This window comes from Plectropomus leopardus, chromosome 23 (assembly GCF_026936395.1).
Source record: "Plectropomus leopardus strain MGB_pleo_1.0 chromosome 23, ASM2693639v1, whole genome shotgun sequence".
NCBI classification, from domain to species: domain Eukaryota; kingdom Metazoa; phylum Chordata; class Actinopteri; order Perciformes; family Serranidae; genus Plectropomus; species Plectropomus leopardus.
The window spans coordinates 15,262,032-15,287,593 of NC_142198.1; the positions used below are offsets into that span (position 1 = coordinate 15,262,032).

Consider the following 25,562-nt stretch of genomic DNA (forward strand, 5'->3'; position numbering starts at 1 on the left):
AAGTCACCATTTCAGTGTTTATATACAAGGAATACTAATAATACTTTTGTCACTCTTCAGTTTACTGCACTGTGCTCCACCTCAGTGTGGTAGTGCGATTATTAGCTCGCTGACGTCACAGATAATTTCTGTACTCAAAAAAGTTGTTATCAGTGTTACAGTGCTCTCGTATTGAAACTGCCAAGGATATGACAACGGCTGCTTTTTAAAATAAGGTGTTAATAGTATAAAAACATACATTAAAATCAAATTTATTGAATCTGTCTTTACAGGATGTATAAAATAGAACAAAAACTACAGAAAATAGAAGAATTTGACAGTATTAGAGCACAGCAACTGATTGATTAAACACTGCAAAAATGTGTCACATCAAATTAACTGATGTTAATTGAATTTGAATATTTTCATATTGAATTGTTGAAAATTAATTCACTTGATTCAACACTCTGATGAAAAAACGTACTTAATTGTGGAACATAAAATTCAGAATAATGATAAATACATCAATTAAACGAGGAAGACTAACATACCTCGCCATGTCCAGTTTTATAAAGTATATGCAGTAGGCGGTCGCTGCTCAGTCTCTCTTTAAGCTAAAATCTACATGGTTTGAAATATGTTGAAATCTGCTGCCATATAGCATCACAACTTTGCATATGCCAGTGTGTAATCACCATCTGCATCCTGTCGCTAAAATCTTATTAACAAGATGTTTGATTAACATTAAGACCTATTAAATCCTAACTAATGTACAAACCATCGCCCACAACAGCAGCAAGTTTATCTGTGACATGCAGAAGGAAAGAGACACAGAGGACACGTGGGCAGAGTGATGGATGGATTGAAAAGTCAATTTTAGCTTTCGTTTTTTTCTTTGGTCTCACAGAATTAGATTTTTTTTTTTGTCGTTTTACAGTCTGTTGTCCAAACTCACCCACTGTGAAATTTAATTCAGTCTGGTTTGCTTTCAAGCAGAAATATTCAATATTTCATTTGGCTTTCAGTGCTTGTGTTATTAGACGGTTTCAGCTGCCCGCGAGGTTTAATCACAGCTCATGTTTATGTGACTGGATCTGCATCCGTGAGCATCTACTTAATAGTCGTGTCACAAAATCTAAGATGGTAAAAGTAGAATAAGATTATCTCTGACCTCCGGCAAAATCAAATATGTACAATGAGGGTTTAGAAGCATTGTGAGATGCAAACAGGTTTCAGACTTGGTTACTGCTTCATGGTGAAGAAACTGAGAAACATGTTAGTCCTGTCAGCTGGACTTCCTTTGGGTACCACCATTCACCAAATGACAGTCCTGGTACAAGAAACTACCAATTTCACATCAATTTCCAGTTAGTATCAAAAGAAAAAGTATAGTGATTCCTTCAATATTGACTGCAAAAAATGACACTGCTGTCTGAAAGAAGTGGAGATAGGAAGGAGGGAAGGGAGGTAAAGGGCGAGAGGATTACTGGAGTGAATGAAAGGCTCATTGGAATAAAACCACCCCTGACACTTTAAGCTATAAAGTGTAAGCCAGCCAAGTAAGGGTCAGCAGGTTCACACACACACACAGAGGGACACACGTAGTAGGCGAAGGAAAGAAAAAATCAAAGAAAAAGGGAAATATATTCTAACAAAAAAGTTGTGTAGTGACAAAAAATACTTAAACTGTTATAAAACAGAAGAGTTAACTAGCTCCTGAGAAGAAGAGCTGCATTTGACCAATCACATTGCTCTGATGAGAAGGACACGTTGTATAAACACCCATGTGCATTACGGTTATGTATATAAGACACAACTGGACACCATCTGGTGCACTATACATAGCACAGAAGGAAATGTAATGTATTTACATTCCAGAATAGAAAGCCGTGATTTATGGGTATTATGGGAATTATGGGCACAGCTGGAACATGTCCTTGACCAATCACATTGCTCGGATAAAGCCACATTTACTTAGTTTGGTTTAACGTTCAGTGTTCATTTACAGCTATAGCTCTTTATGCAATATCAAAGGACAGTTTTAATGTGTTTGTGCATGTGCTGTGTGTTTCTGTGTGTGTGTGAGGACGGGTGGGTTAAATGAAATACTCTATGTGGCGTTTCAGTGGGTAAAAATCTTTTTCTTTGTTAGTTTCAGTCAACAAATACTGATGGAGGTTTTATTTGTATTTTGCAACAGGCCTGAAATATGCCAACTGATTTCCAAAAAGGTACACACATTTAAAATTCCCACCAGGTGTTGATCAGAAGTAGATCAAAGAAAGACTTGCTCTGTAACACCGTCAGCCGCGGTTGCACCAGATGTTCTTACTTACTTAGCCTAGTTATAGCATACTGTAAGTGGGTGCTACTTTTTGAGAAGCACCTTTGTTGAGAGTCTAAGCACTTATAAATGTTATTTTGTCATAAAGGGTATTGAGTTTTTTAACTTCTAATAAGCCAAAGTGGAAGTCCATCAAGTGCAGTTGTAGACGCCAGCTGTAACAGTTGCATGTTTAACTGAACTACCTGACAAAACTAACAATAGCTTGATTAAAATGTGACACATTTAAAGACATGATGTCATATATATCTGCTATATATCTATATATTATATATCTGCCCTGATACTCAGTTCTTGTACTGTGTAATGATGATACAAAGTGAGAAAATTTAAAATTGTATTAATACTTCACATTGCAAAATGTTATAATAATAAGGATAGATTAAATGACCAAATATAGATACACAATAGAGAGTCTGGGCCTCTTTCTTAGTGTTACTAGATATCATTCACATTTCATTAACAACCACAACAAGCCCAGATGGCTCAACAGGAAGTTAGGAAGAGCATCTACGCCACAGTAAAACCTTTCACTGACACAAGCCCACATGAGATGTCTGTTCAAACTGAATCTAATTCAATACAAGTTTGAAAAACAGATTTTTGGTCTTGTATATAGATGTAATGTGTTTTGATTTCCCCGATATGTTCAATAACAATTGTCAACCACCAATAGAAGTTGTAAGTGTGTATTCACACTGTGGCAATATAATAGTGCTATTCACTGGGGTCATCAAACACACACACAACACACTCGAGCATAGCTTACCTTCAGTCTCACACCCTCAATCTATTTCTTTCCCTCTTTTTCTCTTTTCTGTGCACTCGTTCCCTGTGGTGTTAAATCAACTCATCCGACAGTCTCTTTCATTTTCCACAGTGTTAGACACAATAAAGTCCCTACAGGGGAATCGCTGCCTTTACCACTTTAGCTATACAGAACAGGAAAAGACCTGATTGCTTTGTTAAACTTAGTCGGGGTGTTCTGTTCCCCCGAATGAATTTGATAAATTACCTCAGATTAGAAAAAAGAGGATCAGAAAAAAACACTTAAATGGGTTTGCTGTGAGTCTCAAGGCAGTTATAAATATTCTACGTAGCTCGTTAGTTTTATATCACATTAAAAACTTATTCATACTTTCAAGCAGAATTGATTAATTTGTTGTTGTTTTGTTGCGATAGTAAAAACAATATTTCTGTGCTATTAGCGTATAAATTGCGAATGTTGTCAACACAGCACATATGGCGCTGCATTATCATTCATTTGCAGTCATGTTTCTGGCCACTTCATAATGATGATCAATTGCTTTGTTGTTAAGTTCAAAATGCTAGAAAATAAACGTGTCTGTTAATTTTGTGGTACATGACAGGTAGCATTCATTGCATTATCAGACCTTTTTTTTGTCTTTTTTGCTAAAAAAAGAAGAAAAAAGTTACCAGATAATGAGCTGAAAAATGCTAAAATTCTCAGTTAGTTGAATCAGGGAATAATTACCTGTGAATTTGTCACTACAATCACCCCCTTTTTACGCATTAGACATAGTAATTTCAATATAAAATTGCTCATTCGTGCAAAAGTGACATTTCTAAACAACAGTCACATTCTAACGCTCACTTTTTTAAGACGTGCATATAAATAGTAAATTTAATGTTAAATTAAGACATTATACAGAATCTAAAATCACACACTGGGGAATTATGTGTGCATTATGTAGTTCTGTGTTAAAAGAAAAGTCAGTGTAATCAATGGACTTCATGGCGGTAGTAAAGACAGACAACTATTCGCTCTCAGATTCACAACTATGGACAGTTTAAAGTCAACAATACCTAATGTGCATGTCTTCCGACTGTGGAAGGAAGCCGGAGAAACCGCAGAAAACTCACGGGGAGAACACGCCAAACAAAAGAGTCAGCCAGCAGATTCAAATTCGGAACCCCTTTTGCTGTGAGTTGACAGTGCTAAACACTGTACCACCATGCCAGCCTACATAGGCTACAGAAAAGTGTAATTGTGCAACATCTCTCTGAGGAAGGATCATTTAATTTTTCAAATTTTAAATCCAGAAGCCTCAAGCCACCAGTCAGCAGAAATATATACCAAGCTGACCTGAGTTTGGTGGACCAGCAACACCAATGTGCTCTCGCTTCCCTCCGGACTCTGTAGTTAAGGGGAGCACTGGTTGAGCAGAACATAAATCAAGGAGAAAACTCATTTCTAAAACCTCTTTTGAGAGGTCCAAAATTTCTCTCTTGATTGCCTGTATTTCGCTCGAGCGCTCCGTTCGCCACGGCCAGACCACCGATTGTTGTTGTGCTTATGGTTCTTGCTGTTGACACATCAACTACGCTGTAATGGAATTTTTGACAGCAGCACACGCGCAAACATAAATACACGCACGTACAGAAAAAGTTGACATGGAACAGAGATGTTTGGTGCACACACTCCAATGCAACACACACAAACACACATAGGAGTTGTCCTCCCTTTTTCTCTCTCCCTTCAGAGTTGCAGTGTCATAACGTTTAATCAAAGCAGAAATGAAAGTCAGTATCGATGGTGGTTTAGGGAGAGACACAGAATACAGAGAGAGACAGACTGAGACAGTAGGTGGGTTTCCATTACAGATTTGTGCAAAACTTGACAAACTTGTCAATGAAACACAATTACGGGATGACTGCGTTTCCACTGAGCGATGTTATGCGATTTCTCCTCTCGCAATAACATTTGAAGAAGCATGGTGATGGATGTTCAAAACATTAGCAGGTTAATTTCTATTGCAGCCATCGCACTAAAGGCAATGTCACAGAGGAACTGTGGGATCAAAACTTCCGCAGGAGGGATTTAAATTGCAGTAATATTTTTATCATATATATATATATAATTCTCTCAACTTTTCTTTTTTCTTCCTCTTTTTCTTTGGATTTCTTGTGTCTGCATGCAGCTCTGCAGTCTCATGCCCTTTTATGATCAGCTGGCTTATAAGTTACAATTAAAATAGCCCAGCAGGCCACCAAGTGTCAGGCGTCAGGTGACCAAAATTCACTGTCAGGACTACTTTTAATAACAACATTTATTTGACTTAGAGTACTTACAACAGATAACTCTGATTTCTTTTGTTTTTATGTTATGCTGTTAACCAAAATCCACCATTTTCCAAACATATTACGCCAACATCTGACACAGAATTGCATCGTTTAGTCGTAGGTATGGAGAACAGAATGCAAAATAATCTCCATAATTTAATCGTCTAAACAATGTGATATTCTGACATTGTTAGACTGACTGACTTTCATTACAACCAAAGTTTGATGAGTCTGGTGATGATTTTTCCAAGGGCCTTTCTTAAGAACAAATTTAAGAGAAAACTTTAGGCCTAATGTTCTTTGACACCCCAGGTTTTAGGTTAAGTTCCTGCAAAGAATAAAAGGCTTACAATAAATGTTAGCATATACTGTAAAATAAATAGGGATGTGGACAGGTACTACACAGGGTACCTGCATTATGAAAATCTAGTTTGAATTTTAGGTTTGGAAAAACATTCATTTAAAGTTAGTGAAAGACGGTCTGCATTATAAAAAAAGAAACTAAAGTTGATTGTTACTAGAAAACAGAATATCGAAGTCCAGGCTGCCTCCTTTTTTGTGCCATAAAAACACATAATGCCATTTTGCCAGTGACTGCAAACATATTGTCATTTTTCAGGACGTGAAACTCATTTCTCGCCCAACTGCAGGAGTTCATAAATCCAATAGCTAATTGGAAAATTACCTCCACCAACATTTAAAAAACATCCCTGGGCTTCAATGTGTAATTTGTCCCTGAATCATGATAATAATTGAAATTAGAAAAGCAAGGTGGCAAAAATTTGTGATCCAATTTTCTCAAACACTGCAAAAACAACATTTACATTCACTCTCGGTGCAACTTGTTTTGTCAATGAATAAATTATGTGATAAATGTCGATGGAAGTGCAGCCGTTAGATGAATTATAATGGTTGGGAGCGTGAATAAATCAGACTAATTGTATAACAGCTTAGAATTGGCTGAAATTCCTTCTGAATTATTGGTCATTGACTGCAACCTGCTGTATACTTATTTCACAAAAGCCTTAAGGTAGCAGATTACCATAAAATCTCTAATTTTTTGTCTGTAAATCCATACATCAACTGATCTTTGAGCAATGAAACTAAGTTATGATAACAGATTATTGAATTGTACCTTTTCTTTTGTGTTTGGTAAGTCTGTGTTCATTCCAGCTCGTGGAGACAAACCTGATTTGCATTTTCTTTCTTGACATTTTAAAAGTTCAGGCGTAATCCGTCTTCTGTCTCTTTCTATCTGTGGCCTAATTAATCTCTTTCGGCAGGAAGGTGCCTCTAAGATTCCTATTTCATGCTCACTTAATACCTTCTCCCTTTGTGTTACGTTCACTCCTTACAGTACGTGTCTCTCACGCTCTCTTAGTTGAGTGATACCGGCTGATAAACGTACGGGGGGGTCTGCGTCTGATTAATAGCCGAGAGGCCTTTCAGGAAACATAATGAGTTTCTCCCGCTCTGCTAATGTGCGCTCGTGTGACGCATGGTTGAGTGGTTATTTTTCCTGTTTGCGAGTGTGTATTTCTTTCTTATTGTACAAGCGGCGCTGATAGCAATGAAAAATGCTCCATTTTCATTACCTCACTTATCGACTCTGAGTGACATTTTCCCATTTCTTCCTCCTTCCCTCCTGTTCTCCCCGTGGTGGTAAGAATTCAAATTGCACAGTGGGACTCCAGCTATATGAACTTAAAGGCACTAATTAAACACCAGCATGTCTTTGTCAAATTTACTTGGGGACCACAGTTGATGTAATGTGTTGCCTGTTTATTCACTTAAGTTGTCCTTTTAATCATTGATTCCTCTCCTAAATTCTTCTCTATTTCCTCTCTAACATCTTATTCTTTCCCTCTCATAAAACATAACCGTAAATCCCTGTTCTACCGATCCATTCTCTCTCTCTCTCTCTCCCTCTCTCCGTCTCTCCGGCTTTGTCATCATCTATCATTTGTATCCTTTGAATCTTTGACTTCTCCACTCTTTTCTCTCTGTCTGTTTCCTCTCTCTCTCTCTCTCTCTCTCTCTGCGGCGCCCCGCAGGCTTGTCTTTCTCCTCCTCTTTGGCTTTATGTGTGTGTCTGAGTGTGTACTGTGTATAATCTCAAGTCTCTCGACTGATTTAAGGAACGCTCCGCTCTGTTCTCCATTGTGTCTCAGAGCGAACACGCTGTGATCCGTTATCTGTCTGCCCAGTTTTTACACGCTGCATCGTAATGCCTCTGACGTGTCCACACACACACACACACACACACACACAAACATTCATAATAAACACGAGAGCAGCATCTCTTTCACTATGCTGCACATTGTCCATCGTCTTTCTTTCTTACTGTCCTTTATAGCAGTTGACAAACTCAGTGTCTTTTAGTTAATGTATCACTCACTTACCCATCCCCTCCTCTTTGTCTCTTACACACACACACGCACACACACACACGCACACAAACGCACACACAGATGGAGGGATTATGTGGTATCACATTAGCAGTGTGGCTTTGTGTTAATGGCCTTTACATCATCCAGCAGAGAATAAACTTTGACTCTTTAAACACATTCGGCTTCCTCTCTCTCTCTCTCTACAGTTTCTGTTTTTTCCATTAAACTGTTGCACAACAGAAGCAACTGTACCAAAAACTTTAGTTAAATCATTCCACAACCAGGAAATGTGGATTACCGGGACCATCCTGGATCTCAAAAACGCACGCACAGCAGCCAGTCTAGAAACATGGAGGATTATAAAGCAGCAGCATATAATCAAAGAAAATGGCTTAAAAAAGAATAAAATTACAGTGTATAACTTGAGAAAGCTGACAAGGTCACATTTCACTGGAGTTGTCCCTTGTATGATTTCATGTGGCAAATAAAAGATTGATTGAAGCAGGTTTTTGAATATATTTCAGCTCAATGAAACATTAATATTCATATTAAGACGTGCCAGGATTAACAATAGCATTTCATTGCTGCTCGCCACCGAATATTTTTTGATTGTTCTTAGTTTAAATGAATCAATTTGTCTCTGCTGGGGAAAATGACCCAAAAATGAGATAGATTGTTAGTGGTACTCACCTCCCTCAGCTCTCTGCGATCCCAGACAAAGTATTCAATTGAGCGGAGCTCCTAAAAAAAAGTATATCAGTAAACAGACTTTAACAGAGGCCAAACAAAAGGCAGCACAAAAGGTTGTAAAACGTTTGAAAAACTGAAAATTCCAATGCACCAATATCCAAGGAAATCTAAACACAGCTATTTACGCCAGACTTTTGCTTAATAAAGAATTTTCTAGCTCAAAGTCTGTGAAATGCTTCTTTTTTGTCGGGCACTCCACTCTTCTTAACACTGTTAGATAAAAAACATTTTCTGGTGAACTATTCTCGTAATACATTGAGAAATTTCACATAAAAAAACACCCCCTATTAAAACAATGTCACATTTTGGGAAATACACTTATTTGCTTATAGAGGTGTAGGTTGTCTTGGCTATAGCTTAATATTTAATAATAAGACATTAGAAAGTTAAGAATTTCTTCGTTTTTCTTCATCAGAAAGCAAATGAGTGAATTTTAAACTGTCAAACCAATTATTTTGTGGGTTAATTTAGACTTCCAGCTCCTTCTCCCCAATAATGGCCACTATAGTTAAATCGGCCTTCATCTGGAATCTATACAACATGCCAAAACATCAAACTGCATGAAAAGAGATGATGGTTTTATGTTTTTTGTTGATGTTTTTTACTTTATCTCTATTTTTTCCCAATGTATTTTTGGTCTTTTACTCTGTATTTCTCTTCATAACCCTTTCCTTCTTGATTTAGCAAACATGTTCGTTCGTCTATTCATTGAAGTTGCACAAATAATTTTTAAAAAATCCTTTTGTTTCCTCTCCTCCTACTATGAGCGCAATAAGTCTGCTGTTGACTCTCCCTCCTCACTCTAATGAAAAGTTATGACGCTGCAGCTCCAACATTAACCAGCTTTGTTTCTCAACTCACAATCCCTTTTCTCATTAACTCTGTGTTCGTTTCTCCCCCCTGCCTACTACTCACTTACTCTCATCTTAACACCTCTGTAGTCAACTTTTCAAATTTCCAATAAAGAGATGAGGTGCATGGAGACAAAATTACCTGACGGGTATCTGAGTTAAAGCTTAAAATTAGATTCATTGTTATGAAAAAGTGCAATGCCCTGCTGTCTTGAATAATCATACAACAACTACCAGACTTTAGAGGCTGTTGTAAATACACAAACCGCCCAATTAAACTGCAGCAATTAACTTCACTCGAGGTAGTGTAAGGCCTACAAGCCTCTGAATGCCTGTTTGCAGTTGAATGAATTCAATAAAATAGTAAAATTAACAGTTAGTTTAGGATCTTAGTATTTTGAAAGAATATTTTTACTACTTCTTCTGACGTTCTATAAACTTGAAGCCAAGTAGGTTAATCTGTAAATGCATTTTTATACAGTATGCCTGTTTTGATTCAACCATCCTCCTCCATCAACCACCCCATCCCGCAAACCCCACCTAGTCCATCCCTCTTCTTCCTGTAATGGCACTCCATCTGTGCAGTCCATTAGGTGGCCTCATGGCTAAGTGCCTCCTCTGGTGAAAATGACCCCCGTGACAGAACAACACAATCCATACTCTGAACCTGCTCTTGTGGGCATCGCTTGCCACCAGGCCACAAAGTGTGTGCTTTTTTGTTTTTTTATGCCAGACCTGCATCAAATGTGTGTCACAGTGACTCACGGGGGCTCTTTCTGTACATGAGTATCACCTTCTGGGGGCTTGTTAAACGATATTGCTCTGAAATCCCTCCTGTCAGTGTGTTTGCATGGCATTTTATGAAAGAAAAGCATGCAGTGGTTGCCCGAGATGAAATTGCTTGAGGTAAACATGTGAACAGGACTGCAGAGCCAGTTCGATGTCACATTAATATAGTTCCTCTGTCAGTCATGTAAGCTGTAATGGGAGACTTTGTGTGATTGAGATTCTAAACCTATTTTTTTATATATATTTAAAAGATGTATGCAGTGTTCATAAAGTCGGTTTGCGTATTCCTATTATTTATTTTACATTTTTATGCTGTTATGGGTCATTTTTTAATCATTTCTGAAAAAAACTCAATGGAAAAAATTAGGAATTTCCTAAGGATTAAAGAGGAAAATGAGGTAACGTTCAAACTAGAACACAGAATTAGTGATACCCATGGTTACCGTGGCAACAACAAGTGTGATTTAATACTACAGCAAATACTCTTTAAACAGTTACTTTTTAAGAAATACAACAAAATGACTACTATGTCTGTTTACAGTGCAGCCAAACAAACTCATATTTTAGGCATGTGTTAGTGATTTAAAGTCAGGGCAGCAATGGCGGACTCCACCACAAACAATAAAAGGGAATTACACTATATCCAACGTGTAGGATTTAGGGGCATTAATTGGCAGAAATGATATATAATATTCATAACTATGTCTTCATTTGTCTTCTGCAACCTCACCACTAGATGCCATGAAATTCTACTTCTCGGACCTTTAGTGGCTACCATAAATACTGTCAAAAATTGGCTTTAATTCATAATTATCGTAAGGATCATAAAGTTATATCAGAAAATAATTTGTCCATGGGCTAACATACTATGAGGACTAAAGTTTCCAATGGTGCCTGAAATAATACACGAGTATTTAATTCTGTATATATTGAGCTTTACTTTTTAAGGTCATTTTAATTTTCTCTATAATTGATATCAAAATATATTAATTTCTGGAAAGTTCATAGGAAATAATTGCCCCAGGCTTCATGGATTTATACTGTAACAATTTATACAATAATACTATAACCACACACGTTTGCATATTTCTCATTTATATATTCCACACAACATTAGCTCAATTTGTCATCTTAATACTTTGCTAATTGATTCAGTTTTTCCTGCTGTGTCCTGGTTTGCTGCTACAAATAGGGATCATTTATCTAATCCAACCATATGATGTGGAGTTGTGTTGTTGTTGTTGTTGTGTTGGATGAAAGAACTGAAGATTAATGACACACTCAGTTGTGTTGTTATTGTTGTTGTTCCATGTGTGGGTGTGTGTAGGAGCCACTGTGGTTTCAGGAGGCTTTCAGTCACATTTAACCTCAGTTTGGATCTAAAATGTCGTACAAAGAGCATCAAAAGTCTCTTTTTTTTCTCTTCCTGCTTCTTTCTCTGTAGGCAGATGGATGATGCTGATCCCTCGCTCCGGAGGTGTGGAGTGACAGATGACAGAAGGATTGATACAGCGGGAGAGAGAGCGAAAGAGAGAGGTAACGTCAGAAAGGGTCACCGCCGCCGGTAATGGAAAACAGCAGCAAAGGTCAGGCTCATCGATCGGGAGGCGAGAAGAAGTAAGTGACCAGATTTACTGATACTGAGATGACAGTGTTTCTCACTCACTTTCTCTCTCTATCTTTAATTCTGTGCCTGTTGCTTTCTTCTCTCTTTCTCTTTCTGCACCTTCATCACTTTGTAAAACAGTCACATTTTGTTTGTGACACTTGCAGCGTTCAACCTGCCCGATATATCTCACTAAAGGAGCTTCAAAGTTGCTCTTCCAATGCAGCGCAGCTCTTTCTTTAAAGCTTTTTGTGCCATTTCTCACAGTTTAGTTGTCTTATCTTTAAACCTTACGGCTGAGGAAGATGTGCTTATTGTGCTATATTACCACAACAGGGACTTAACAGCTTTATCTGTTTTAATTCCTTCTATGTGTCTGCTCTTTCTAGGAAAAAAAAGCCTCGTGTTCACTTGAGGCAACGTATTTTACTTTTCATTCAGGTGCAACTGTAGTTTGTTTAGAGCAGTCAGAAACATAAACTGCTAGCATGAGTGCTAACCAAATCACAAAATCAGATTTTATGTTTCTGTTGTTCTGTAGCGCTACATATATGCAGGGGTTATCAGATTCTTTTTGATAGCCTTGCAAGCTAGCCATGCTAATACTGTAGGAAGGCAATTCGTAGAGGAGTGCAGATTGTAAAAAAGGTTGTAAAACTTGCAGCAATTGAAGTTTTTTTTTAATCAATCTGCTGCATTTTCTGATGTTTTTCATAATTTAAAAACCAAATTTTCTCCCTGATTTAGATTTAATCAATGCAGAATTTTCAAATACAAACACAACAATTATTAAAGTGGAAATAAACCTGTGTCAATAATTGTGCAGATAACTCTGGTTATTACTCGGTCGCTATCCCCAGTTACCAAGGAGTATCAATGCAAGTCATTTGCAGAAATGGCCCACAAACAACGCAAGTGACTATGGAAACTGTTATAGTTCTCTTTAGCTCTGAGAGAAACATAAAGTGATCTGGTTGTCTTTGCAACAGTGGCGCCAACAATAATACCACTTGTTAAAGGTGAGGAAAGTTGAAAAGTTGTCTGCTTCCACTTTAAGGGAGACAGGAACTCAATAAAGACCTGTAGCAAACCAGCATCCCTCCAAAATATAATTTTGATAACACACATTTTACGCTCCTTCAATACAAACATTATTATATGCAACTTCTGTATTGCAGTTTTATTATCAAAGAATTTTCTATCAAATAAATGTCAATAAATGACTTTCACCAACTCTGATCAAGCCTCAAATACAACAACACTACACAAATACAAAAATTCAGTAACCACATTATACTCAAATTTCTCCAGAAAAAATAACTTCAAATGCAGAGCCACTTTGCAATCTCTCCTGTAAAATCCACCAGACTCCATATTAATAAGCATTAATTTTATCATCCCAAAACACATTTCATTCAAAGTCTACAGAAACAAAATGAAACTCACAAAAGTCTTTTTGGTTTGTCTTTCCACTGTTCCAACATTTACCAACTCTGGTTTGGTTGACAGAAAACCTCAATTCAACCAGTTAGATGTGAAAATTTACCGGCTGTATAAACACATAAATTACTATTTATTTAAAAGGAGTCTGGTGGTTTTGGCAATGGGGACATCAGAACTGTTTCTGGTTAAACAAAAAGGACATTTAAAAAAAATGCCTATGTTGTCAGCCTTTCTCATTCAGTAATCAGACGGTTTTAAATATTGTTGTTCCCAATAGTCACTTTGACATAAAAACATAGAAAATAGGGTCCATTTTGAAAAATACTAAACTTGATCTTTAAAAAAATATATTACTTTGACATGTCTGCAATTATATTGAAAAACTGCGGACCCAAAACGCTGCAAGAGTTCTAAATAAAAGGTTTATTCCACCCAAAAATATTAATGTACCAAAGGGTATCATTATACAGCTTAATTACAATGAATAAATGTTAATATAAGTACTTAGGCAAAGCAATAAAAAATAGCAATTATAATTAAAGTTTCAAAACAAAATAAGCATGTGTATATGAGAAGCAAAATTAAGAAAAAGATCATCTGTTGCCTGAATACAAGGTATTATTTCACAGAAATTGGTATTTAATAATTTACCAACATTTATAGCTAGTGGTGTGTATGGATATGAAATGTAAACTTTTGATTGTTAAGCTTTAAACCAAACATTAAAAAAACACCCAGCTAGTTCAGTTTGCCTTTGTGGGGGCAGTTTAATAAGAGGAAAATCCCTCCATCCCATTTCCCCGCCACCCTCCACTGTTATCTCGCAGAGCAGAAATGGTTTAAACAAACGTAAGTGCGGCAGCAATTTGTCCCCGCGGTGAAAAGCAAAGCGACGGCGGCAACATCTGTGCCTTAACTAGGCTTCTGCTGCGTGATCCTTTGTGAGTCTCCAGCCGTATCCGTGTAACGCTCTCTAAGAAGCGCTTTACAGTCACAACACCAATTATAATCTACAGATGACGTGACTGGTTAGCTGCGTGTGGAGACACTCTGCGGGCCCTGTGTAGTCTTTGGTTTGAAACTAGTGAACTGTTTTCATGCCGAGTTTATAACTATATGATTAAAAGAAGAAAAAAAGATAATTACTGTGAGGAGTTGCTTTCCTGTAGAGTTGAGGGATTTGTTTTGGTTACATCTCTTTCTCTTTCTTTCATCTCTTTCCTCTTTTCTCAATCACTTTTCCTTTATCTCCCCATTCCCACCGTTCCTCCTCCTCCTCTCTCTTCGTCCTCTCTCTCTCTGTGATGTATCGCTGCTTTATCAGACCGGTTAAATGGCTCGCTTGCAGTGCTGTTTAGTTTCCTGTGAACTATGCTGATAGTCTCCCTGAGAGGAGAAGATAGGAAGCAGCCTGTCTATTACACACTGAGCAGTGCAGAGGTGATAAACACAAACACACACACACACTCTTACATGTGCGTACACACACATTATTCCTCATCTTCTGTTCTCATTTAAAGTCATTTACACTGTTTTCTCATGCTTCACTGATCTTCAACCCAGACCTAATTCTATTGTTGTTTACCGTTATTTCGAATCATGTATACAGCGACCTCATCAACAGCTTTACTTTTACAACCACTCTACTGTTTTATTGACTTTATGGTGCACAAAGCCTTGTTTTTTCCAGTGCAGCCAGGACAAATAATCAATAAAACCTGACAGAAAGCGTGGCTTGCAGACTTGTTTTAATCGGCTGAAGATACAGACGCTGACTATACTCTGAGCTTCCTGATTTAAGAAAGATTTATCCTGACCCTGTTGGACTGAGCTCAAGCCCAAAGAGAAGCAGCAGCAGAAGGATAGACTCTTCAGAAACTAAAGTCGTTGGTGAGGCTTGATTACAAATGATGTGATGGTCAATAAAATTCAGATAATTCAAATAATGATTACCTTGTGATGTGCACACGAAATGATCCGGTTTACATTTGCTGTTTTTTTGCTTTTCGGCGATAATGTCAAGAACAGCATGTGCTCGCACCCATGCTCATTGTGTTTTTTCCATCATCGTGACTTTAAATACCTATTTCTAACATCCAGTGTGATGTCATAGACTATAATGCCTAAACTGCCATCTAGTGGTCAAATATTGTAGGCTTTACATACCAAACTATATAAAACAATATAATATCTATAGACATGCTAAATGGCTCCCACAACAAAGGATTGAAATGAAAAAAATAACCATAAGTATATATCAGCCAATTCTTATTCTGCAGTAGTTAAATACCGCTGCTTTGTCAGTGATTTCAGCATCATACAAAGACGCCAAACGCCTCTTTTGTGGCAACATCATACACCATCGGACGGTGTCAGTTTGTAACGCGACTGGTTGGAAACTCTTACAGTGTTATGATATGCAGCCTGTTGACTAGAAGGCACCTGGCAATGTTAGGTCATTACGAAGCAAAACGGCACCAGTCACAGCCGTATGATCCATAGCTGGACGGCGTCAGATTGTAACACTTCCGGTAGCAGCATAATATAAGTAGCTCAAAGGTCCCTATAAAGTTTGTGAGAAGGGCACTGGATAGGTCAAACAAACCCCGGACTGTCACTGGGGGTGCCTGGTTTGTAAATATTTTTTCCACACCTAACCACATATTTTTGTTGCCTAATCCTCACCATGTGCTTTTGGAAATTAAACTTTTTTTTGACATGCAAGAATATTCTTAGGAATTAAGTAAGTAAGTATAATTTCACATTCAATTAAGTATGATTCCTTTAAAGAGGAGGTTTAACTCTTTTTGTTGTAGTCCTGTATGGCTTCCGTACACCTGTAATAAAAAAAAAGAGTGCTGCTGTGCTGTTATGTTGGTAAATGAGCAGATGGCAGAAAAACGCTGTTGTTTTACCGTTCCATCTCAATGCAAAAAAGGTCTGCCATCTATCTTACGGACATTATTATTAACATAAATAAGTGAAGACATGAAAGGAACAAGATGAACCGCAGATGGCCACAGTACGTGCTGTAACTATTCCTTGACAAACAACAGCTGGGCACAGTGACTTCCCAAAGTCTTGTCATCACAGCGATGTTGGGAAATGTTCCCAACATATCAACTATTCCTTTAACCTTCGAGGTTACACATCGGTAAAAAGTCATATGAATCATTTCTGTGAAGGTTATACGGGTCATTTTGGAAAAGGCTGTGAAAAATGTTTTTTATGTTGTCGTTTAGGACTTTCAAAGTATCCACCCACACACACACAAATAATCTGAATTGTTTATTCTATTTGCACACAATCCCACCTAGACCTTGAATTTATGCATACGCAGTCATTTAAACAAACAGAAGCACAATCACGCTTTGAGATACAATACATTCACATTAAACAATACAAACGTTAACATGCCCACACAGACTTAAAAAATGCAGAGCAGGGCTTTTATTATTGTGCTTTTAGCAGAGAGTAAAATATATACACACACACTCAGAGAGTCTATTGTATGCTGCTTGATTTTATCATAGACTCACCGCCCACTAAACTACCTCAGCTGGAGGCCTGGGTCCGTCTGGAGATGTGCCGGTTTTTTATCTCCAACCACACACACACGGACACAGAAAAGGAAACACATACACTTTTCATTCTTAAACATCTGCCCACACATTTCGAAAAATGTCTCATTGGTTTCCACAGTCTTCCATGCTCTGTCCTACTGTTTGTTACATGCAAAGACATTTGTGCGCACATACTTTCTCTCACACGCATACACGCATCCAAAAACTCAGACTCCTCCACATATCCTTGAGGACATTTATGAGGTGCTAAATCATTAAGCCGTCTGAAAGGTAAGGGTAAATAGAGAGGTCAGCCAGTACGTTTGCGCGCACACAGTGATGTGAGGGTGTGAACATCAAAGCTCCCGTTTCATTTTATCTCCTTTAGTTTTATTTTAACTGGCTGTAGTGTTTGACACTGGTAGGTATTCTCCTCCACCTAACTTGTATTGGAAGTGCAATTATAACTTAGTGTATTAAAGGAAAAAGAAAAATTGAGCAGCCAAGCTGATGACTGATTGAACAGGGATGAAAGAGATGCCAGAAAGGTAGAAGGGAAGGAGCAAAGAAGGGAGTTTAGGGCGTAGGGATGAAGCAAAGCCCCAAAAAATGCAATAAAAAGTGAAAAGGGGATCCAAAAAAGTAACAATGGAATGTGGAAAAAGGACCGAATGACTTATGACCACAAAAAAGGGTAAATAGAAGGAAAGAATTGATGTTGGAAAAATCAATTACTACATCTGAAGATGGACCGACGGTTGGTAACCCTTTGAACCCTGAGCAAATTGGTTTGATTTCTTTTATAAACGTGGAAAAAGGCAATGTGAAACGCAAAAAATGTCCCACAAATTTCAAGAAATTTGTAGATTTAGATGTTTTTTTTTAAAGCTATAGGGAAAAAAATCCAGAGAACTATATTTATAATATCATAATTACATACTATTATGTAATACTTCAAAATTGGGTGCAGGATCCAAAAATGGAACTAGTTTTCAGTGGGTATGTTGGTGGAAAATAGATAAAAGTGAATATGAATGGTGCAAACAGGAAGCTGAAAAGAAATAACCTTCCCTTTTCTGTCAATGGTTTCTTCCACAGATCAACCTGATCATCAACTTTGACCTGAATGAAGAAACTTGCAACACCTTGGATTCAACAGCAGAGACTCAAAGCTGAATGCAGATATTAAAAGTGATCGACATTCATCTGCAAACGGGCAAAGATTTGGTGACTGGAACAGACAGCCGCCATGGATATGAATAAACCAACTTCCAGCTTTAAATTTGAAACTCTCAAACACTCTCTTCCATCAAGAGGTGGATGTGACTGAGCACCACAAAGCAACAAGGGACATTTGGGCTCAGTGCACACTGTGAGAACTCTTTGCCAATGGTTTATTGGCAAGAAATGGAAGATTCAAAACTCAGGGAACAATTTGAGGCCGTTTGCAGCTAGCAAGACTTTATTGAAATACAATATAAACTCAAGAACGCTTGTAGCTAGGTCCTCCCAATCCCCCTCTCTCCTCTTTCCTGTCACTCCCCATCCCCAAAATTGCTCCCTCCCTTTTTTTCCTCTTCCTCCAAAATCTAATTGTGTTTTTTTGTAGTAAGAATCCATTTTGGCAGGCATACTTAAAACAAGTCTTGATGAATGACGAGCGCATCTTTCTCTTCACCTTCTTCCCTCTGCTGGCGAAGAAGTTGAATTAAAACCAGCCTCCATTAGGGTAAGGGTCTCTCTTCAAGATGGGAGGCCCAGCAAGGACTCTTCTTGGCGGGTTCAGCACCACAACTTCCTCCCTGGAGGTTGGAGGTCGGATGGCTTGGCCAAGCATGAACCCGCTGGACCTGAACCAAACCCTGTCATGGGGGTTAGGGCTTGGTGGCAGTGGTGGAGGCGCCGCAGCCATGAGTGCGGGTCTGGACAATTTCACCCAGGAGTCTGTCAGTAGGTCAGTGATGAAGGAGAAGAACTGGCCAGCGCTGCTCATACTGGTCATCATCGCGCTGACGATCGGTGGCAACATCCTGGTGATCCTGGCAGTGTCGCTGGAGAAGAAGCTCCAAAACGCCACCAACTTCTTCCTGAGGTCACTGGCTGTGGCGGACATGCTCGTAGGCATCCTAGTCATGCCGATATCCCTCATCAACATCCTCTATGGTGAGTTTTGACTATTCTGTTATTTTATAGCAGTATAGCAAGTCATTACTGTGTTTCCATTGGTTTTTTGGGCTCCAAATTTAAATGTTTTTTAAGCAACCTATGAGTTGTTTTTTTTCCTCCATCAGCTTTTTAGGCTTCAAACATGGGTGTTTTGTAGCCACCCATTGGTATTTTTTCATCAACTTTAGGCGCTAAACGTGGGTGTTTTGTAGCCGCCCATCAGTACATTTCCATCTGCTTTTAAGGTAAAATAAACTTGAAAGTTTTGTAGTGACCCATAAGCAGATTTCCATTTGTTTTAAAGGCTCCACAGTTGGGAGTTTTGTAGTATTTTTCTATTGACTTTTAGGTTTTAGACATGGGTGGTGTCATTGTTTTTCCTACGACTTCTTAGGCTCCAAATATTGCATTTTGTAGCAAGCAGTCAGCATGGTTAGTGATGTGAAAAGCCATAAACATGTTTTTTTCCTAACGTTAACACAGCATTTTTTGTGCCTAAACATTATCACACATTAACCACAGTGTTTTCCCTTAATAATAATGAGCAAATGTACCATATCCATGGTTTGCAGAAATATTCAATGACAATATTCTCTTGCGATTGGGTTGGAAACATTCAATGGTAAACATAGGAAGCATTTACATTCTGCCCCTGAGTTTGCTCTGTCAGAAACAAGTTTTAAGTAGACAGAAACACAGATATGCATCATTCAGGGACACACTTTTACCCACACAATTGCTGTTCAATTCAGTAAGAAAACAGACCTGTTACAGGTGCTTTTAAGTTGTGATTTTGTTAATTACAGCTTCCTCCTGAAAAGACAGGTACGTGGCTGCAAATCTCACCCAATATTTAAACAATCTTTGCTGAAGATTTCTACCCCTAGTCTCGGTCACCCACCCAATCACCAGCTGTTGCCAGCACACTGTGACATGTGCCCTGTCATTATTTCAAAACATTTTCCAGTGCAATTGTTGAAATGATTATTACCTCTCTGAGACATCGCTCACTGTTACATTGCAAATGATTTGAGAGCCTGAGAATGCCATCCTGATAATTGCAATATCATACCAGCTATCAGCTGCTGTTCTTGCTTACAATATCTGTGCCAGGATTCTGCATGAACGCCCACATTAGCTTAATAGGATGCCGGGTTGTTATACGGTGGGCTGCCTGTTGAATATCTTTTCCAATGTTGAGTAAAAACATTAAATCAAAGGAAGACTGTTTCATACTGTGTACCTGTAAATATCGCATTTACAGAACTGATCACAGAGCTGATAGTGAGTAAGCAAATCTTTTGTGAATCTGTAGACAAACATGAGCTGGGTCAAGCAGTTTTTGGGTCTAGTAGCTTTGTGGAAAACAAACGTTTTCCACAAAGCTTATTTTCTGCAATAATCCAAAATCCAATCCCGTAGGCTTTTTGACGAGGGAACCAGGGTGAACACACTGTCATCCCTGTACCACTCTATTCTCTGTGGGTGAAAGTGACACCTCTCATACTACATACCTAGTAATTAGATTCATTATGCATATAATACTCATATTACACATATTCATAAAGTCATCAAAAGTACTGATAAGTGCAGTTTTAAGTGGTCAAAACATCATGGTCCAAACAATGCTTTGCATACAGGACAATCATTTTTATCAATAAGGTCATGTCCCAACATTTTTAGACAAGTATGCATCCAAACTTTCATATTACACATCGTCATTTGACCCATAAATGTTATAAAAATGTTGAGTATAGCAGCTATGACAAACTATTTTAAAGTCTATCTACATTTGAATCTAAATTGAATGCTTATGTCAAAAATATCATTTATTTTCAGCCACCATCATGAGTAGTTAATTTGATGCAGTATTTTTCTATATTCTCTGGGAGTGCACAGGAGCGAGGACATCAGGGCAGAGGATGACAGAGCACACACTGTTCAGCCAAATTTGAATATGTTGACACAGCCATTATCATGACAGGCCGACAAATATGGAAAATAGACGTTTTGGCTCGGTTGGTGCCAAATGATCCGTGATTTGATTTAGATTTTTGTGCATCTGACAGTGACGGTGATGTGAGAAGTCTCCGTGGTTATCAGCCCGTGACACCTGTGGTCATTTTTCCATCTCTCTAAAAAAAAAAAGTTTAATTAATTAACTGAGTTTGGGTGCAAACGGTTTGGGCAAATGAGCCAAACTGTGTTGCCTGGAAGGAAAGTGTGTGCCATTTTAACAGTGTGACAGCAGACAAAGACAGATTCAGAAAAGTCAGCACAGATGATATCTTGACAGGCCAAAAATGTATTCAATTTTGGGGGTTTTGAGCACATTGGTTACACTAGTCAGGATTTCCAGACAATGTGCCTTATTTGTTAAGGCTTATCAACACAATGAATTTTACCTGGACCTTTTGCTAAGAGTGGACATCATATTAAATTGCTTGCAAGTATAAAAAGTATTAACACAGCTCTGAACACAAGATGCTCCTGGGGGTTCTTGTCTAACAACATTTATTGGCAATATTTTTCTGAGAATGGTAGAAATAAGATTTAAGGATAAGAAGACAAATGACAACCAAATGGCATTATGTAAAAACTGTGCTGGGTTGCATCATTGGAAATGCAGTAGTGCAAGATTTCGAGCTTAACAGATTTTATGATGTCTCTGTATCTTGATGGCAAAAAGAAATATTTTTACTTATATCTTTAGTGGTATTTATCACTCTGTTTTGGTGTGAGTTGCCGAGTGTGATGTGCCTTCTCTCAAAAATATTGGTATAAGATGACATTCGGCTTGTAGTGCTCCAATTGACAATGAATACTTTTGAAAAACTCAACGTGTCTTTCCAGAAATAATGACCAGGTTACTTACAGTAACCCACAGACCATATTGAAAACAGTTAAATATCAGAACTTTTTTCTTTCTACCAAACGACGCCCACCAACAGTATCACTGCACAGAAGGAAGAGTGCATCTACTCACGCTGTAACATTAGCTAGCTCATTTGTGCTCGGTAAGATAGCAGTAGATGTGGCTTCCTCCTGCACAGTGATACAGTTGGTTGGTGTAATTCGGTAAAAGAAAATAGTTCCGACATGAAACTGCTCCCAACAAGCTCTGTGGATTATCTTAAGTAGCCAGGTCATGATTTCTGGAAAGAGACATCGCTGTTGAGTTTTTCAAATAGATTTTTTTTTGCCGCTTTGAGCACCACAAACTGCATACCATCTAGTTCCTTTATATTGGAGAGAAAGCAGACATCTTTACAGCTTTACAATCTAGACTGATCGAAAGTGCTACAGTTAAGAGGGGAAATATGTATTTTTGATTTTGGGGTGAATGAGAGAATGGAAGAAAAACATAATAATGAACAGATTAAGAAATGCTAAAATAAGTCTTCCCAAGCTTGAAAGATACAGGTATTGATCTACACGTATGGAAAGAGTACCTACATCAAACATCTATATTCCCTCTTCTTTCTTCTTCCATTTTGCCTTGCAGCTCTTTTGTATCCTCGGCACAACATGGACAAAGTTACTATATTCATGTCTCTGCTTTGTAGCTGGAATCCTTCAGGAATACTAAACAGGACAGGCAAGGTTGATTGCTGCTTAATGGGCCACGTATGGTCAATGGACACACTCGCACGCTCTCTCTGTGTCTGTCTGTTGGTTCGAGCTGCTGATTGCTCACTGCAGTAATCAATGTCTCGCACAAACAAACAGCAAAACAAAAAAACTGACAAGTCCATCTTTTCTTTTCTCGGTTTCACAAACAGATGCACACACACACACACACACACACACACACCAGGGAAGATAGACAGTGTGTAATTTAGATACACACCTTCAAAAGAACACTCGTTCCCTGCATACGCACACGGCCTGGATCTATACTTGCAGTGTTATCCATCAGACTGCTACTTGACTGCATTGATCGCCATGGCTCGCTGAGTGATAGACCAGACCCACACACACACACACACACACACACACACATATACACACAGGCACGTCACAGAATGTTCTCACACCATTTAACTTGACGATGATTATGGTGATGATGATGAGGACAATCATGATAAAACATGATGTGGATGGTAATTTAGCAACTTTTTTTTATCAGTTGTGCACACACACTCGCGTGCACACACATATACACACAGAATCTGCTGTCGCGCACACACACACACACACACACACAGACAGAGCTTTTGGCAAATAAGTTTGAGTTTCTTTAATTGGAATTACCAGAATGATGATTAAATATAATTGGCGGAGTCGAAGCTTCCAAAATAACCAACAGACACACACACACACGCACACACACAGAGGCTGGCTATTTATAATGGCTCCAGAACAAAACAATAATGAAATAAATGTTCTTTGGACATGAAAAATTATTCCAATCATCCCAAACAAATCATGCTTGTCTAATAAATCTCTGCAAATGTCACAATTCCAGTCGACCTCAGCCGAGTTCACGCTGCCGTACTGACCTGACTGTGTCTTGCGTTGCATGTCATGTAACACAATGTAACGTCTGTGTGCAGCGTGTAAATGACAGGGGCAGATGATGCTAGAGTGCGAGAAAGATAATAAACCAACTTGTCATTCCCAGGTCGTCAAATAAAGATGCTTTGTCACGCATCTCGGATACCTCTGATACCGACGCTCAAGGCGCACTCTTTAGTGCCAATATGAGATGCATCTGGTTTTCTGCTATTTCCAATGTAAACCCATCAGCGGCAATGTTTGACACTCAGGGTAACAGATATAGTATGAAGAGCAAAAAGTCTATGTAGGGAGAAGGTCAGATAGTGGAAGGGTCAAACAAACACTGACCTTTCACACAGGAGACTGCTGGTTGTGTTCTGTGTTAGCGTCAGCGTCACTTAAATCTCACTGGGTAAGTTTTTTCTTTGCAGAAACATGCATTTTCTGTAAACACAAAAGATTATTTTGTAAAATGACACTTAAAGCATATAATCAATTAAAACTATATGTTTCCTATGAACACAGGACTTTCACACAGGAGACTGCTGTTTGTCTCCTTTGTTTAACCAAGAGTCAATGTTACTTTAATTTAACTAAGTAGTTTTGGTGCAGAAACCTATATGTTTCCTGTGACCACAGAAAGTTATTTTTTAAAGATTATTTTTCACAAGGATTTTTTCCCTTTATTGATAGGATAGCTGTAGAATGACAGGAAATGTGGGAGAGAGAAGGGGGAATTACACGCAGCAAAGGGCCACAGGCTGGAATCGAAACTAGGCCTCTGCATATGAGGCACACACTTTAGCAGGTGAGCTAGAGGCCGCCCCACAAAGAAATATTTTGAAAAGACAGTGCATATGCATTTGACACATCCAAAACTGATGCTTGAGCGATATGTAGATTTTTAAAGCATAGGACCATAGACAAATCTGCTGCATTTGAAGAGATGGAAGTAAAAACGTGTTAAACAAACACAAACATGCCCACCCCCCCCCAACTTTGTTGCTGTGTAACAACATGACCTGAATTCTTTTGCTCCATAATTACCATGGCTGGTGGAGGGCCTTGTCAAGTGGATGTACATTTATCGTTTTTAGGCTATTGCTGAAAGGACTTATGTTGTTGCTTTGGGAGGACAGTTTCTTTAAACTAAATGAAGCCAGGAAGTCTTTCCTTTTGAGGGTGTTCATACAGCATGTAGCTTAATTTCAAATGCAGACTGTATTCTAAGAGACAGGGCATGTGGGCAAGGTGTTAGCTTTAAAATATTCAGCTCATTAAGTGGATTTCTGCTGCTTCACTTCGCAGAAAAACTAACTTGTAAAACCCAATTCATTTTGAATCCTGCATGAAGATTCTGCTGCTGCAAAGTGGTATTTTCCTTTGCGACACTCCAGCATTTCTCTCTCACAGACAAAAAAAGAAAAATTGCAGTTTGATCTCCCATAATAACGAGGTGTCTAGAAAATAAGTTTTATTGTGCGGCAATGTCTTAACTTTCCACATCTGTTTGTATTATTCACACTAATCTGACATCTTCCATTCATTCAATATGTGGCCATAAAGGGAGAGGGATTAGATAACATTTTCAAATGAAAGAAATTATATTTATTTGGCTTCTTTCCTCCCTTGGCTTTTTGTTCTCATGGCGATAAAACAAAGAAGTGGTAATTAAACACTGGTAATATATGAGGAGAGTGAGGAAAACAGTAGATTTTTGACATTAAAAAAAAACTGGACAAAAAATATATATATCACCTTGAGTCTTACCACCAAATATAAAGTAAACAAATATCTATGAATATTTAATATAAAGGGGAAAAAAACAGAAGAGAAAAGGACAATATGGAAAAGTGAAGAAGAAAATGAGGTGCAACAATAGCTGCAGAGAGGGAGATGAGATCTCATAGACTCAATTAGACCTGGAGTAGATCTCACACACACAGGAACACAGCCTTAAAGTATACGACCTTCAAGGCCAACTCAATCAAAGTTATCGCTTACGGCTATCTCTTTGCATGGGGCTCAAATTGGAAACACTCGCTGACAATGCGCACATGTAAAAAAAACATCCACACACATTGAAGCTGGACTTCT

At 38.3% G+C, this 25,562-nt stretch overlaps 1 protein-coding gene across 2 annotated transcripts in view; it reads left to right on the forward strand.

Moving 5' to 3' along the window:
* htr2cl1 (5-hydroxytryptamine (serotonin) receptor 2C, G protein-coupled-like 1) overlaps positions 1 to 25,562 on the forward strand; it is a 155,881-nt gene that overhangs the window by 99,808 nt on the left and 30,511 nt on the right. For both annotated transcript variants that reach the window (XM_042512686.2, XM_088073787.1), the window contains exons 4-5: positions 11,632 to 11,804; positions 17,898 to 18,962. In XM_042512686.2, the coding sequence (XP_042368620.2) occupies positions 18,548 to 18,962 (415 nt within the window). In that variant the 5' untranslated portion in view covers positions 11,632 to 11,804; positions 17,898 to 18,547. The remainder of the gene's footprint in view (positions 1 to 11,631; positions 11,805 to 17,897; positions 18,963 to 25,562) is intronic.